General features: G+C 44.6%; 1 protein-coding gene across 6 annotated transcripts in view; it reads left to right on the top strand.

Annotated features, from left to right (window-relative positions):
- Positions 1-13,469, top strand: part of SLC39A14 (solute carrier family 39 member 14) — a 57,349-nt gene that overhangs the window by 33,589 nt on the left and 10,291 nt on the right. For 2 of the 6 annotated variants that reach the window (XM_049865951.1, XM_049865952.1), the window contains exons 2-5: positions 4,231-4,382; positions 4,509-4,573; positions 8,485-8,763; positions 10,898-11,084. In XM_049865951.1, coding sequence (XP_049721908.1) covers positions 8,500-8,763; positions 10,898-11,084 — 451 coding nt within the window. In that variant the 5' untranslated portion in view covers positions 4,231-4,382; positions 4,509-4,573; positions 8,485-8,499. Of the gene's footprint in view, positions 1-4,230; positions 4,383-4,508; positions 4,574-8,484; positions 8,764-10,897; positions 11,085-11,877; positions 12,048-13,469 lie in introns of all 6 variants that reach the window. The other 4 variants (XM_049865948.1, XM_049865953.1, XM_049865949.1 and 1 more) reach the window with 3 other exon arrangements.

Raw genomic sequence — 13,469 nt, 5'->3', positions numbered from 1 at the left:
CATGGATTACACCTCAACCTAAAATAACCAGAAATCCTTGCAACTGGACTAATAAGGAACATCATGATAAATGGAGAAAAGATTGAATTGTCAAGGATTTCATTTTACTTGGATTCACAATCAATCCCCATGAAAGCAGCAGTGAAGAAATCAAATGATGTATTGTGTTGGGCAAATCTGCTGCAAAAGACCTCTTTAAAGTGTTAAAAAGCAAAGATGTTGTCTTGAGGTCTAAAGTGCACCTGACCCAAGCCATGGTATTTTCAGTTGCCTCAAATGCATGTGAAAGTTGAACAATGAATAAGGAAGACCGAAGAAGAATTGACGCCTTTGAATTGTGGTGTTGGTGAAGAATATTGAATATACCATGGACTGCCAGAAGAACAAACAAATCTATCTTGGAAGAAGTACAGTGAGAATGCTCCTTAGAAGGAAGAATGGGAAGACTTCCTCTTACATACTTTGGACATGTTATCAGGAGGGACCAGTCCCTGTAGAAGGACACCGTGCTTGGTAGAGAGTCAGTGAAGAAGAGGAAGACCCTCAACAAGATGGACTGACACAGTGGCTACAACTATGGGCTCAAACATAGCAATGATTTTGAGGGTTGCGCAGGACCGGGCAGTGTTTTGCTCTGCTGTACTAAGGTCTCTATGGGTCAGAACTGACTGACAGCACCTAACAACAACAACAAGTTTGAGATAAATTTCTATCAGTCTGAGAGGTCACAACCTTAGAATGGGGAGGGAGATGGGAGACTGGAGAAAGACCAGTCTGCATTAAGGTCTTATTTAGAAAACAGCTGTTTACTGAGAGAGGGTCCCCAAGAGAGGGATAGGAGATGCCTTGTAGGGTTGTTGAAGTTCACAACCCTGGATGATGTACCGTGGCCACAGGTACCTCAGAAACTGCCTGCCTCTCTGTCCCTGTGAAGGATATAAGAGAACTAGGCACCATTTTTTACTTCCTTTGAATTCCAGGTGGTGAGAAGACTGTTGAAGGGAAAGTTTAAGGTGATCGCTAAGACTGGTCAGTGGTAGAACCAAGATATCTGGGGAACTATAATTTCTATCAATATAGCTGCCCTCCTCACCTTGTTCACCTCCCCAGGGGAGATCATTCTTTGGTATGCATAATCAACCTTTTCTCAATTTATATAAAGTGTTTTGTAAACCCAGTTCAGGAGGCCCACAAACTGATTGCTGTCTTTAAGCCTCCGGCTAACTAAAACTCGATTTAAGAGTTCTGCCCTCATAGTTCCTTATCCCCCATATAGCCCCTACTTTGAGGGGGCACAGAGGTAGGCATAGGTGGGTGGGGTTACAAATATACATCTTTTACCCACTTCCTGTGACATACCAGCTGGCGTTGGAAACAGTTGTGCTCTGGCCAAGTGTTAGGGATTGAATTGTGTTTCCCAAAAATATGTGTTGGAACCCAAACACCTATACCTGTGGAAGGAGCCCTCGTGGCACAATGGTTAATTAAGCACTCAGCTGTCAACTGAAAGGTCAGCAGTTCAAATCTACCAGCCGCTCTGGAGGGAAGATGTGGCAGTCTGCTTCCTTAAAGATTACAGCCTTGGAAACCCTGTGGGGGCAGTTCTACTCTGTCCCATAGGGTTGCTATGGATCAGAATGGATGGCAGGGGTTTTTGGTTTATACCTGTGGATGTAATCCTGTTTGGGAATAGGGTTTTCTTTGTTAATGAGGCCGTATTAGTGTAGGGTATGACCTCAATCTAATAGCTTCTGAGCAGCATAGACATAGACAAAAAAGTACAATAGGGGAAAGGTAGATGCCACGTGGAGATCTCCAAGGAACCGAGAACACTGAGACGAGGATTTTCCCCCAGAGGGAACAGAGAGAGCCCCTAGAGCCAGTGCCCTGGATTTAGACTTCTGGCCTCCTAAACTGTGAGAAAATTAATTTCTGTTTGTTAAAACAAACAAAAAAACCCATACCCATTGCCATCGAGTCAATTCCGACTCATAATCTATAGGGCAGAGTAGAACTGCCCCATAGGATTTCCAAGGAACGCCTGGTGGATTTGAACTGCTGACCTTTTGGTTAGCAGCCAAACTCTTAACAACTACACCACCAGGGTCTCCTGTTTGTTAAAGCCACCCACTTAAAGTATTTCTGTTAGAGCACCACTAGATAACTAAGACATCAAGTTTATCCCTTGAGCATTTGGTCTTATCTTCCATGTTTCATTCCTCAGCCCAGAGGAATTTGACAGTGGTGGGCTAACTGGCAAGCTGATGGGGCAAGAAAGGAAATGTTACTTGTTCTAGTCACATAAAGGTCCAGCATTCTGAGAGGGGATGGGGACATAGAAAAATACAGCACTGTAAATAAAACCCTACGGAGCATGGTTCTACTCTGATACACATGGGTTCACCATGAGTCAGTCGACTCGAAGGCAACTGGTTTGATTTTTTTGTTTTGTTTTAAATACAATAGTAAAGGTATGTCCACAGAACAGAAGTGCCACTTCTAGGAGGTGATACTTCCGGATCAAGCTAAGAGATGACCAAATCCAAACGAAACCCATTGCCGTTGATTCCAACTCATAGCGACCCTACGGGACACAGTAGAACGGCCCCATAGGGTTTATGAGGCTGTAAATCTTTGCAGAAGCAGACTACCACATCTTTCTGCCACAGAGCAGCTGGTGCATTTAAACCGCTGACGCTTTGGTTAGCAGCCGAGCGCTTTAACCACCGTACCATCAGGGCTCCTCTAAGAGATAGCAGACAGGTGGAATTCCCACTTAGGAGCCTCCAGGTTGGAAACCCTGGTGGTGTGGAAACCCTGGTGGCATAGTGAAGTGCTATGACTGTTAACCAAAAGGTTGGCAGTTTGAATCCACCAGGTGCTCCTTGGAAACTCTAGGGGGCAGTTCTGCTCTGTCCTATAGGGCCGCCATGAGCCAGAATTGACTTGATGGCAATGAGTTTTGGTTTTGGTTTAGGATGGTAAGAAAACTTCTAAAGGCCTTCATGGAGTGCCAGATCAAGCTTCTCTTGCTAACTTTCTCATATATCTTTCTTTTTCTCCCCGGGGAGGGTTGGGTGTGGTACCTGGGAGACAGACCTAAGGCACTAAAATAATTTACTTCTTTGAACTTGAGCCAAGTGAACAAAAGGGTAGAGAGACTCAAGGTTCTCTTCAGGAGGAAGAGCTGGGACCTCAGAGTCAACAGCATACATGAGCCTTTGTCTCTTCCCAGCCTGTTTTCATGCCCTGTACTGTCCGCTGTCCTTAATACCCCTGGAAGTATCCTTTCTTTATTTGAGGGCAGCTGGCTCAGCCGCCTAGGAGGACTGGAGTAGCTCCCCCGGAGGCCCACCAGTTTCCATGGCCTGAATGGAACAGGGCTTTTTCCTACGGCCAGGGCCATGTGGTGGGGACCCCTGCTGAAGGCCTACTGCCCTTCCCCACCATCCCGGCTGCACCTAGAGCTGTAGATGATTCCTTCTTCTCGTCTCTTCATTTTTCCTTCAAAGAATCTTTTGTAAACTTTTTTTTTTTTTCCTAAGAATAACTTGTAGTTAAGAAAAAAATAAAATCTCCACTGGAACGGAAAGCTCCCCTTCCAAGTCTGCCAAAAGGCCAGGTTCCCTTAGCTCTGAAGTGACTTTAGCAACTCTAAGGTCTCCAGAACAGGACTTCTTATTGCCCTCAAGTTGTTTTAGACCATCCCTTGACTCTTTGGGGAGCAGGTGCATGTTTCAGGTATTGGGTCAGGCAGGCCGAGTCATGTCTCTCAGCTCTGTGGAAACTGGTGTAGACTCCTGAGCCTGGTGCTGTCTTCTGGGCATCAGTGAAACCCAAAGCAGCTGGTTTCCCAGATGAAAAGGCAGCAGTGCTGGGGGAGAGAGAGAGTGGTTACCTGTATGTGGCAAAGCTTCTAGCACCTGCCTCATGTTTCTCACACTTGAAATGTATTTGTGTTTTCTGAGTGTTTTTGCAGATATTTTGAGAAATATTTCTGAAGTAAAAACAGTTGTTTTTTTCCACAAGTGATTCTACAGAAGGAACCATGTAATAAAGTCTGGCCTCTGAGGCACTTAGCATACATGGGGTGTCACTCACACAGGCCTTCAGGGCATCTTAAAACTGGATTTGGGGTGCTTATTGGGGCGTAGAGATCCTGCTGGGGACAAGCAGGATTTTGTGGCTCTCCATGGCATCTAGGACCTGTATTTTTCTGTCTCTACACAGCGAGGACAGTGGCTAAGAGCGCACTGACATTAGTGTCATTCAGACTTGATTTTAACTCATGAAAAAAACTCAGTTCCTGGTTTCACTACCTGCCGGCTGTGGATCAAATTTCCTAATCTCTGAACCCCAGCTTCCTCATTCATTAGATCAGGGTAAGTTTAACAACTTCTTTTAAAGGAATTAGTGAATGTCAGGGGCTTAGCAAGGTTTTGCTAAATACTTGGTTTCTGGTAGCTGCTGTCATCATCATCTCTTTGTCTCTCTTTTTCCAAATCCAGGCAGACCTCCTCCCATTTATTTTGACAACACAGTAGGAGCCTTAGACAGATTACAGTAGCATCAGGTGAGTGGCAGCTTTCTTTGTACAATGGGTTCTAGTCATTTTGTCTAAAATCCACCTTGTTCACCATAATTTAACTTTTGGTTCTTCTTGTTGCAGATTTGAGAATTGTTAGTCTCAAAGCAACACTTTTCTAAATGACCATTTTTGCTGATGCCTAATCCATCCATTTATGTGACTCAAAGTATATTCCATTAAAAATTTTGGAGGGTGCCATTTTATAACCCCAGGTTCTTTGCATGCCCCATGTTTGGAATTTAAAGCCTGGGATATTCCTGGTTATACTTGTGGCTGGGGACTTGTGTGATGTGTGTGCTACAGGCCTAGAATTATGATCATTATTAGCTGAAAGTAAAGCTAACCACCAGTGTATTCCTGATAGTTCCGTTAGCAGTTTAATGTTTGGGCTGAGAGTCAATGTGGAGGAACTCTGCAAATTTTGAGTCTTACAGCTAAATTTTATTGAGGACTTTCTATAGTTCAGGCAGTCTGTGAGGGCCTTACCACAGAGCCCTACAAAAGCCAATGACATTAAATCCTCACAATAATCCACTGAGGTAGGTACCAATTTTATAGATGAGAAAACTGAGGTAGAGAGAGGCTAGGTGACTTGCCTAAGTTCATTGATCTGGTAAGCAGCACTGAGGACTTCAAGCTAGGCTTGTCTGACACCAAAGGCCATGGTAAACTGTATCACCACTCTGGGTGGTTCTAGACTGTTGGCTGTGGTTAAATAATTAACCAGAGTTCACACAGCTGATAATTGGCAGAAAAAAAAAAAAGCAGAGCCAGGATTCAAATAAGCTGCTCTTAACCGCTCTGCTCTAGTGCCCTTCTCACAAGCAAAGGTCAGAGGGGGAGACACCCCGACATTCACTGTCAGACATCCAGTGTTAGGGCCCTAGGTGCCTGGGGAGGAGTGGAAAGGACTGCGGAGATTTGGACTCGGGGGTCTGGATTAAGGAGGATCATTTTCCCCCCTTGGTATTTGTTTATTTCACTAATCAAATTGTAACTATACTAACTGGGTTTTAAGGGAAATTATTAACAGAAGAAAAATCATCATCAGTCCTATTAGCTGTGTTGTTGTTGGTTGCCATCGAGTTAGCTCAGACTCATAGCAACCTTACGTATAACAGAATGAAACATTGCCTCGTCCTGTGCCATCTTCATGGTTGCTATGTTTGAGTCCCTTGTTTTGACCACTATGTCAATCCATCTCACTTAGGGCCTCCCTTGCCTTTGCCAATCCTCCACTTTACCAACCATGATGTTCTTTTCTAGTGCTTGGCCTTTCCTGATGTGTCCAAAGTAAGTGAGTCAAAGTCTCACCATCCTAGCTTCTAAGGAACTTTCTAGTTGCATTTCTTAAAAGACTGATTTGTTTGTTCTTCTGGGAGTTCACAGTTAAGCTTTCGTTTTTCTGTGTTCCTCCTTGGTTCTTTTTTTTTTTTTTTTTGGTTTTAACAAATTTATTTTCTCACAGTTTAGGAGGCTACAGGTCGAAATTCAGAGTGCCGGCTTTAGGGGAAGGCTTTTTTTTTTTTCTCTTTGCGACTCCAAGTGTCTTGGCATCTATCGTACCCCGTGTCTCCCCTGCTCACTTGTTTAATCTCTCTCTTTTTTGATTGTGGAAAAGATTACTTTTTTTTTTTTAATTGTTCTTTAGATGAAGGTTTACAGAACAAGTCAGTTTCTCATTGAACAATTAATACACATATTGTTCTGTGACATTGGTTGCCAACCCCGTGACACGTCAACACTCTCCCCTTCTCGACCTTAGGTTTCCCATTTCCATTCGTCCAGCTTCCCTGTCCCCTCCTGCCTTCTCATCCTTGCCCCTGCGCTGGTGATCTCATACATGTGGTTGAACTACGTTTATTATTATTTGATTTATGGGCCTGTCTAATCTTCGGCTGAAGGGTGAACCTCATGAGGGACTTCAATACTTATTGAAAAGGGTGTCCAGGGGCCATACTCTTGGGATTCTTCCAGGCTCCATCAGACCAGTAAGTCTGGTCTTTTTTTTTTTTTTTGTGAGTTAGAATTTTGTTCTACATTTGTCTCTAGCTCTGTTCAGGACCCTCTGTTGTGATCCCTGTCAGAGCATTCGGTGGTGGTAGCTGGGTTGTGCTGGCTGAGCCTGGTAGAGGGTATGGTAGTTGTGGCCCATTAGTGCTGTAGACTAATCTTCATTCTTCCTTGCTTCAGACAGGGTGGGACCAGTGGGGTACCTGAGATGGCTTCTCACAAGCTTTTAAGACGCAGACACTACTCACCAAAGTAGGGTGTAAAACATTTTCTTTATAAACTCTGTTATGCCAATTGAGCTAGATATTCCCTGAGACCATAGTCCCCAGCCCTCACCCCAGTAATTTGGTCCCTCAGGGAGTTTGGATGTGTCATTGACCTTGCTGTGGTCAAGTTGTGTTGACTTCCCCAGTATTGTGTACTGTGTTACCCTTCACCAAAGTTACCACTTATCTACCACCCCTCCCCTCCTTCTTGGTTCCTAACTCTTATATAATTGTTCTTCTTTATTTACTTAATATTATGATTCTCATTTTTTAGAGTTGCATAATATTCCATGAAATCGATATGGTATATTATGATTCACTTGACCATAACACATCTTTCTGTCTATAGCCTTTTTATTTTTGAATTACATCTACTAGGATAAATTCTAGAAGTATAATTAGTATTACTAATTTCAAGGATTTAAATATTTTTATTATTATATAACTTTTCAAAAGAATCATATTATTTATACAACCCTCAGCAGTGTTTTATTCCATTGTTTAATCTCACTAACATTAGGTGTTGTATCTAGGAAAATCTGTTTTACTACTTTAATAAGTAGCAAAATGGCACCATCCATTTTTTTTTACATTTGTATTAATGTAGTATAAAGGCTGAGTATTTTTTGTTTGTTCACTAATTTGGTGCAGTGTAGACATAAACGTTTGTATATTTTACCCAGTCTGGTTTTTTTTTTCTTTTAGTTATAGTATTTATTATTTAATAACTTTTTGTTACAGAGAATTTCAAACATGTACAAAAGTAGGTAGAATTATATAATGAATTCCCATCTACCCAGCACTCAGTTTCAACAATTATCAGCAAATGGCCAATTTTGCCTCATCTACACTCCCACATGGGGCTCTGGTGGTGCAGTGGTTAAGCATTTGGCTGCTAACCAAAATGTCAGCAGTTGGAATCCACCAGCCACTCCTTGGAAACCCTATGGGGCAGTTCTGCCCTATCCTATAGGATCACTGTGAGTTGGAATCAACTCGACAGCAATGAGTTTCGGGTTTTATACTCCCATATGAAGAACTATGGAAACCCTGGTGGTGTAGTGGTTAAGAGCTACAGCTGCTAACCAAAAGTTCAGCAGTTCAAATTTACCAGATGCTCTTTGGAAACCCTATGGGGCAGTTCTACCCTGTCCTATAGCATCGCTATGAGTTGGAATCGACTCGACAGCAATGGGTGTTGGTTTTGTGTTTTTTTATGAAGAATTATAGAGCACACTTCTACTCTGACACACATGGGGTCACCATGAGCTAGAGTTGACTTCATGGCAACCACATGGTTTTATTGTGTTTTAATTTTTAAATTGTATCTAGGCAAGCCTGTGGAATTTGTTATTTTATTATTTTTTATTCCATCCTTTCAAAAGGAGGATTTTTCTCAAAAGCTAGGCAGAGGAACTAGAGAAGGAGTGAGCACTGAATTTATTTTGAGTCAGACTTTGATACTGACTGAATTCCAAGTCTGAAGAAGAGGAATGAATCAAAGCCCCCTCCTGGGCTATGGCCCACGGGTCTAGTCTGTTACTGGCTGACGGAGAGAGTGGGAGAAGAGGTAGATTTCCTTAAAGCTCACCTCCACCTGGCTTGTTTCTCTTGCAGGCCTGTTTAGACACCATGAAGCTGCTCCATCCACCCTTCCATGGCTGCTTCCTGCTTACCCTGCTCAGCTTATGGAGAATTGCCCCCGAAGCTCAGGCTTTGTCTGCGGGGACGCCACCCATCAGTGCTGCCTCCTTCTTGCAGAATCTCATGCATCGCTACGGTGAGGGGGACAGCCTCACTCTGCAGCAGCTGAAGGCCCTACTCAACCACCTGGTTGTGGGAGTGGGCCAGGATAATGTCACCCAGCCCAAGCAGGAGCAGAGGAACCTCTCCAGGGTAAGGGCCCCATCTCGGCCAGCTGCTCTGCCCAGCACTGCCCCTGCTGTCTCACAGTTCAGTCAACTTGGGCACAGGGTAGCTGAGCCGCTTGGGATACGGTTCTTGTTGATTTTTTGACTCACAGCAACCCCATGTGTCAGAATAGAACTGCCCCATAGGGTTTTCTTGGCTGTAATCTTTACAGGAGCAGGTCTTTCTCCCGTGGAGCTGCTGGGTAGTTAGGAAAAACCAACTTTTTGGTTAGCAGCTGAGCACTTAACCATTGCACCACCAGGGCTCCTATGGGTAAGCTTAAGGCAGACAAATCTTGATAACACAGCAGATAGGCCCATTCTTTTTCACCCTTCGTCTCAATCAACAAAGCCTCCCCCTGACCACTTGAACAGTGTTTTGAAGCCCTTAGCAAAGGACAGTAGTGAAGTAGGGGTTCGAAGCCCTCCAGACTCTTTCTTAGAACTGTGCTTGGATCACCTGGAACCTCTGGAAAGCTCCAGCTCCCAGGACAGTTAGCATTTCTAATAGATTTTACAGTTTACAAAGCACTTTGAACACTATGCCATGTGCGCCTCATAGTACCTCCAGATGAGGGTGGGATGATCCTAATTTCATAGGGGAGAATACTGAGGGTCCCATACACAGTGAGTTACTGGCGGAACCAGGACTAAGAGCTCAGGTCTTTTGGCTCCTCGTTCTGTGTTCTTTCTTTCATATCTTCTTAGCTATTCAGTGTGAAGTATTTGTGGCAGCCAAATATAAGTCAACTGGCCATGTCTTTATATATCTACTTTGTTCTCAGTGCTGAGTGTTGTGAGAAAGAGAGAGAAATGAGTCATATCTTATGAGTTTACGGTTAAGATGGAGAGATCAACAGAGAACAAAGATAGCTGGTATTAAAATGAAGTGTTAAATTTTGTGGGTTGGACAGTAACTAGGATTCAGGAATGAGAAAGGGAGATGAGTGTGAGCTGGAATAATACTGAGAGTGTGCCCCCAGAGGGCACAGCAGCCTGACTCCAGATGCTTTCCAGGGTGGGTTTCAGAGCCTCCCAGGACAGCAGCAGTGTCTTCAGGTCACCAGAGCCCAGCCCTCAGCTTTATAGGGCTCCCCCACCAAAAAAAGAAAAAAAAAACCATTGCCGTCAAGTCGATTTTCAACTCATAGCAACTCTAATAGGACAGAGTACAACTGCCCCATAGGGTTTCCAAGGAGCACCTGATAGAGTCAAACTGCCGACCTTTTGGTTAGCAGCCGTAGCTCGTAACCATTATGCCACCAGGTTTCCTTATAGGCCCAGAAACTCTTATTTTGTCAGCACACCCAGAGGGGTGAATCTGAGAGATAGTAACACTGCAGCATTTCATAGGAATGAGAACCATTACCTGCTACCTTCCAAGGGGACTGGAGTGCTCATGTGCACTGGCCTACCCGCACTTGCCCCTTGGCAGAGTTTGAATCTTTTAGATTTTCCTTCCCCATCCTCTGTTAAGGTCCCTGGGTGGTGCAGTTTGCACTCGACTCCTAAAGGTTGGTGGTTCATACCCACCTAGTAGCACCATGGAAGAAAGGCCTGGCTTCCACAAAGGTTACAACCAAGAAAACCCTGTGGAGCACAGATCTACTCTGTAATACATGGGGTCGCCATGCGTCAGAATCAACTCGATGTGCTAAGTTAACCTCTGTCAACATAGTCCCCACATGTTGGTTTGATTCGGAGGTACCACAGTTTCCAGGGAGCCCCACCCCTATAGATACCAGTACTCAACTCTGGAGAAGTTTCTGGAATGTGCATTTTAATATAATAGCTCCCTGGGCTATTGTGATAGGCAACTAGATTCGGTATCTGAATGAAGCTTTCTAGAAACCACACGATGGTCACAATGATTGGAATTTAATTGTTCCCAAAACTTCCCAAGCAACCATTTACAGATGGGTGTGCTGCTCTCTAACATTGCTTATCAGTTTTTCTAAGTTTAGGGACTACTTTGCTATCATCTCTGGAAATTAGCCCACGGAGTCCCTGAAATCTGCCTGTCTTCTCCTTTTTCTGTTAGAAGGCTGAATAGATGGCTGCCAAGGGGCAAGGTATGACTTTTAGCACCCTTTTTGCACCCTCCCCCCACTTTGTTTCAGTGCTTCAGTTCTGGAGACCTCTTTGCTGCCCACAATCTCAGTGAGGAGTCGCGGATTGGGAGGACTAAGTTCCAGGAGTTTTGCCCCACCATTCTCCAGCAGCTGGATATCCAGGCCTGCACTTCCAAGAACCAGGAAAAGGAGGAGAGTGAGCAGACAGAAGAGGGGAAGCCAAGCAACATTGAAGGTAAGCTGGGAGAGGAAGGAGGGGCCTGATCTTCCTGCTTGGCCTCACACTGATTGCTGGGGCCTGTCTCCTGATTGTGAGCCTCCCTGAATGTTTGCCCCAGGACCAGGTTGTCCACATCAGGAGGGAAGAATTCATGACTGTACTTTTATTTTCTGCGTTCACAGACCTGGTCTGGCACATGGTCAGACTCTTGGGCTGTGTGGCTGGTGCATGTTCCAAGTGTGGGACTTTTTGATCAGCCTTGTGGATGCTGTCTTTGGTCCATTTTTCTTTTTGGTTTTCGTTAAACCACAGAGGGACAAATGCTGGGTTTTGTTTTGTTTTTTTAGTTTAACATTTAAAACCCTGCAGAGTCTGCCCTTGGCCCACTTCTTTCTCCCATAGCTCTGCTCCAGCCACACTGGACTAACCCTGGTCTGTGAATGTATGAGATTACCCTTCTAAAATCCTGTAACTGGTGTGCGCCACTAGCATATGAGGCCTTGGGTTATGTGGCATTGTTTTCTGCTGTTGTTATTTAACACATATGGTATTTAACCTTTCATGTTCTCATCTGTCTCTCCATCCAAAAGGTAAGCATCTTTTGGATAGCAGCTTTGATATATTTTTCTTAGGCTTGTCCACAGCACCTAGCAGAAGATGGACACCATTAAGTATTTGCTGATGGGTTGGTTGATCTCCTCCGGCTGCCCTCTCCACACCTGATCTGGGACGGGCACACCCAGGCAGCAGGGATGCTCCTACCCACCCTCAATAATAGAGGCCCTCGTCTGTTCTTGTTCCTCCACAGTGTGGGGCTTTGGTTTCCTCAGTGTGTCACTGATTAACCTGGCCTCTCTCCTGGGAGTTCTCGTCCTGCCCTGCACCGAGAAAGCGTTTTTCAGCCGTGTGCTCACTTACTTCATCGCCCTGTCCATTGGAACGCTGTTCTCTAACGCGCTCTTCCAGCTGATCCCAGAGGTGCAGTAGAACAGAAACACGAAAACCCCTCTTACGTGTTCTTTTTCCCTTGGGCGTCACAGCTGAGCCTTCCTTTGGCTGATGTTTCCCTACATCCTGTGTTATAAGGCACCCAACTGACACCTGAGAAATTAATTGATCCCTCACATCAAGAGATGCAATTGACTTCTACCTTTGGATCTCAGGGGCCTTCTCTCACTCCTTGGGGTACTCAGGCTTGCCTCTGGCCTCTTCAGGTAGTGTCAGATGCAAGGCTCTTAGCATTTGCCCTCCCCGTTGGGGACCTCCGTACCTCAGTACCTTTCGTAAGCCCCATTTGTAGGGCTCGGAAGGAAAGCTGTAGCTCATGGATGTTCTCCATACCCTTGGTATTACACAGCCCCTCCCTTCTAACTAGAAACCCCAGTAGTGGTTAAGCATGGCCACCAAGAGATTGTTCATCTGGAATCAGGTTACCACCTGATGAGTAGAAATGAAGTAATCCTGAAGTTAAGCTATCCCTTTTTCAAGCAGTCCTTAATTTGTAGCAGAGAGGGCCACACATAGAACAAAGACTATGTAAAAATGCAATCAAATAAGTTTAAAAATACGAAATAAATGAAAGGGGCACCCAATCCTTCATACCTTGCATCTTGACTTTGTCCTGATAGGACTGAATTCCTGGTACCCTTACTTGACTGTTTGGAAATGTTTGTTAACTTTGTTTTCTAATTTTTGTCACTGAGGAGCTATAAAAATAAGACCCAAGCTGACAGCCTGCCTTTTCAGCTCAGATAGGGACGCAGACACATCTTCAACCCCTCTGAGAACTGTGGGCGCCGCATTTCATAAAGAGTCTGCCAGCGGCTTCCCAGCCTGTCCCAATCAGAAGATTCAAACCCAGAAAAGTGCCAGGGGGATTCCTGTGCCTTCCCTGTTCTTCCTTCATAATGAAAAAAGGAATCTGATTTAAGGTTCGCCACCTTGATGCTTTCTCAAAATCCCCCATGAGTCAACTCAGCACTTCTCAGGGGAGGCCTCATCTTGGGCTATATTTTCAGCTCCAGGAATGTAATTTATTAATTGTTTGAAGACTTGAAATGTGATGGCTCGTTGCCAGTTTGAATGGAAATCAAATCATTGTACATACTCCACCCCTGTGGCTTGCAGAGGACGTTCTCATCTCAGCCCAGTTCTGTCCTGCCCCATCTGGGCCTGGACTCAAAGCCTGGAGTGTGTGATACTGGGAAATGCCAGAGGAAATATTTTTGTGACTTGGTGATCATGGAACTCTGTTTTCTATGCTTGAGTTGCTCTCAATGCAAATGGAGACAAAAAACACTGAGAAGTTAAGAAACTGAAATTTTGTGGGAATTGACCCTTACTTGTTTTCCACACTCTGCCCTGCACATCTGACTTTGTTGTATTTTGCACAAACCAAAC

Source organism: Elephas maximus, chromosome 22, assembly GCF_024166365.1.
Source record: "Elephas maximus indicus isolate mEleMax1 chromosome 22, mEleMax1 primary haplotype, whole genome shotgun sequence".
Lineage (NCBI taxonomy): Eukaryota > Metazoa > Chordata > Mammalia > Proboscidea > Elephantidae > Elephas > Elephas maximus.
This window is presented reverse-complemented; position numbering and strand designations above follow the sequence as displayed.